The sequence below is a fragment of the Triticum aestivum genome, chromosome 2D (assembly GCF_018294505.1).
Source record: "Triticum aestivum cultivar Chinese Spring chromosome 2D, IWGSC CS RefSeq v2.1, whole genome shotgun sequence".
Lineage (NCBI taxonomy): Eukaryota > Viridiplantae > Streptophyta > Magnoliopsida > Poales > Poaceae > Triticum > Triticum aestivum.
The window spans coordinates 598,250,089-598,253,540 of NC_057799.1; the positions used below are offsets into that span (position 1 = coordinate 598,250,089).

General features: G+C 53.7%; 1 protein-coding gene across 1 annotated transcript; it reads right to left on the reverse strand.

Moving 5' to 3' along the window:
• Positions 1-432: 432 nt before the first annotated feature.
• On the reverse strand, positions 433-3,051 carry LOC123050282 (cold-responsive protein kinase 1). Its single transcript, XM_044473106.1, has 6 exons — positions 2,643-3,051; positions 2,161-2,324; positions 1,933-2,075; positions 1,370-1,833; positions 1,116-1,266; positions 433-1,037 (listed from the first exon to the last, which is right to left on the reverse strand). Exons 2-6 carry the CDS (start codon positions 2,303-2,305, stop codon positions 666-668), a joined length of 1,275 nt encoding a protein of 424 aa, XP_044329041.1. The 5' UTR covers positions 2,306-2,324; positions 2,643-3,051; the 3' UTR covers positions 433-665.
• Between the last annotated feature and the right edge of the window lie 401 nt (positions 3,052-3,452).

A 3,452-nucleotide genomic window follows, 5' to 3' on the forward strand; every position in this document is an offset into this window, starting at 1 on the left:
AAGCGGGCGTGATGCCTTTTTCAATAATGTTTCACATGTATGCGATGTTTCGTGAAGAAAAACATCTGTAGTGTTCTGAGAAAAAAAAAGCTCCAAGAAGACTATTTTTTGAAACATGGATTTTTTTTTGCTTAAATCTTTACGAATGTCATTTCACCATGAAAATATACATGCAGGTAGAAAATTAGGCAATGTTTGTAGTAAAAAAATCAAAAGGTTTTCAATGTTTTGCTACATTTTTGGATTTGCTTTTCATATTAGGAGTATTTGAGCTCTGGATTAGGATGATACTTTCGAGTTTTGAATATTTTTCTTAAAATGGGAAAAAGCTGTCACAAACTTTATCTTACGGGGGAGTTTATCCTAGAGCAGAACTGGCACAGTTAGATCAAGTCACGTTTGAGAGAAGAGAAAATATACTACCATCTTTATTGTTCTCTGAATCGAACTTGCAAAATGATCACACGTTTATTTCAGAACTAAAGCTGCACGCTTTGCTGAATGCGTCGGTATATCGTATACATACTGTTGGATCGTCTAAAAAATGTTCGTCGTATCTACAAGAAAAGGCAAATAAACATATACTCGTACTTCTGTAAATCTAGCATGGAATCATCGGTCACAAATTTCACGGTGCTGCGCGCGCCGCGCCGCCATGGATCATATCATTTGCCGAAGCTCATGTCGTAGGGCCTGTCGACCTCGAGCATGGGCGAGGGCGTCATCATCCAGTACCCCGCCGGCGACCTCATCATCTCCATGGTGGCGGTGTCCGAGGACGCGGCGTCCCTGTCGCCGTTGAGGTTCTTCCTGTCGAGGAACGCCGGCTTGGCGGGCGCCGGGATGGACTGGTCGGTCTTCATGGTGAGCATGCGCACCACCTCCGACATGGCCGGCCTCGAGTTCGGGTACGGCTGCACGCAGAGCAGCGCGATCTGGCACACCTGCATCACCTCCTTCTGGTCGAACCCCTCGCCGCCCTGCACCCTGGCGTCCACCAGCTCCAGGATCTTGGACTGCTCGTACAGCCTCCACGCCTGAATGAAAAAGACATAAAAGTTCAGAGCAGAGCAGGAGTACGATTTTTCTTCAGAGAGGGTGGCAGTTCAGTGTACGTGTTCGGGCAGGTACTGCATCTCGTTGGGGAGGTTGAGGTCGGTGTTCTTCCGGCTGCTGATGATCTCCAGCACCAGCACGCCGAAGCTGTACGTGTCGGCCTTCACCGTGAGCTCCCCTCTGATGGCGTACTCCGGCGCCGTGTACCCCCTGACAACACCGTAGCAGCAGCGTGTCAAGAACCGTTTCGTCGTCCGGCGATCAGAGGTAGGTACCTCGACGGTGATGTCGGTCACCGGCTAGCTAAGCTTACAGCGTGCCGGCGAAGGCGGTGCTGAGGTAGGTCTGGTCCTCGGGGAAGAAGCGGGCGAGGCCGAAGTCGCTGATCTTGGGCTGGAACTTGTCGTCGAGGAGGATGTTGCTGGCCTTGATGTCGCGGTGGACGATGCGCAGGTTGGACTCCTCGTGCAGGTACTGCAAGCCGCGGCCGATGCCGATGATGATCTGGTGCCGGGTGCGCCAGTCCAGGGACGGCAGCGCCGGCGCCGGCGCGTCGGCCGCCGCGAAGAGGATCTTGTCGAGGCTCTTGTTCTTCATGTACTCGTAGACGAGCAGGCGCTCCGTGCCCTCGGAGCAGCAGCCGACGAGGCGGACCAGGTTCTTGTGCTGGATGCTGGTGATCATGTTCACCTCCATGAAAAACTCCGACTCGCCCTGCCCCGACTTGCCCACGCTCAGCTGCTTCACCGCCACTTTCCTCCCGTCGTCAAGCTTCCCCTGCAGGTCGATCAAAATTCAGAGCACCTCTGTTCAATCGTGCTACTACAAACTGAACACTATCTTGCTAAGATTGCTGGGATTAAAATGGAACTGTACCAGGTAAACAGGGCCAAATCCTCCTCTCCCCAGCTGGTTTTTCTGGTGGAAATCCTTGGTGGCCTTCTTGAGCGTCACGTAGTCGAAGTAGGTGATGGTGCGCAGGTTGCCGCTCATGTTGCCGCTGAAGTACTCGGGCACCTCTGTTGTTTATGGGCACAAACATTTCTTATGAGAGTTGTGGTTCTTGTGGAAGTTGCTGAATCTATGATCAGAACACGTTTTCACCTGAAGGACATCTCCTCGGCCTCAGCAGTCTCCTCATGATGCCCGGTCCGAGGAACCTCCAGCAGATCCCGAGCAGGATCACGATGACTATGACGAGGGCGATGATCAGGATGAGGAAGATTGAACTGGTGTCTCGGGCTGCCATTGCTGCCGTCTGCCCGTCTCTGCATATTCGCATGCAGGCATATGCATCAACAATGTCAGAATCTGAAGTCTGAACATTGGTTTTCTTGAAGTAATTGCGCCAATTGTTGAACAGCAACCACAAATCAACTCGATCCACCTACACTAACATAATGTGTGTGTGTGTGGTGGTGGTGGGTGGGAGTGGGATAATTCAGAGTTGCAAACGATGAAGAAGTACAGGGTAAATCACAAGACAAACTGACTTGTATCATAGGAGTTTGGACTTTGTAAAATTCAGAAGATGTGTTACTACTATACACAGCTGCACAGCAGTGAGCAGAGTACGTCGTGCATACCTCGTAGCTGCTCAGATCCTTCGTGAACGACGACGGACAGTCACCCTTGCCGGTCGCCTCCTCCGGAGCACTAGCAGCATGGGCGCGCGCGCCTCTCCGCTCAACGCGACCAGTGAGCGTTCGGAAACGACGAGTGAGCGGGCGAGGGGGTGGAGGCTTCCGATGCCGAGGTGAAGGCGCAGTCCATCGGTGCCCCCGAGGGGCGGCTCGTGTCCCGTCCGATCCGCCCACGCGGGGCGTTGGCTGGCGCTGCCGGCCGCGCTCGCTCGCTAGCTAGCTGCTAGCGAGCTGACGAAAGCGATCAGGGGCTGGAATAGACTATAGTTGATCGGCGACAGGAGGCGATGCGCGCCTGGGTGAGAGCGACCGGCGTTGGCGCGGACCGCGTCCGGCCGGGATTGACTCGTTAAGTTTAATCGCCCGAGGAATGTTTGGGGCGGGCGGCGAAGGCGACGAGGAGCTGTCATTGGAAACGGACGGCCGGTGCCACTGACCGGAGAGGTTTCGTACAGTACGATACGACCGTGGCGCCGGCGGTGGCGGGTGAGCGTGCACGCGTGCGTGCGTGCAGGGGCGATGGCGAATCCGCCAGTTAGCTTCGTCGGGCTGAAATATCCCCAATTCCCCGTCAGGGTTTGATTACTTCTTTCCCAATCAACGATGGCGCCATTAGCCATTGGAGCTTTTCTTTTTCACGGGATGGCGCCATTAGAGCTGCCTTCTGCAAGCTTCTGTTTGTCGGCTGAAAGGAAAAAATGGGAGCACCTATGCGTTAGGTGCCTGAAATTATATTTAGTTTCAGTCACTTTG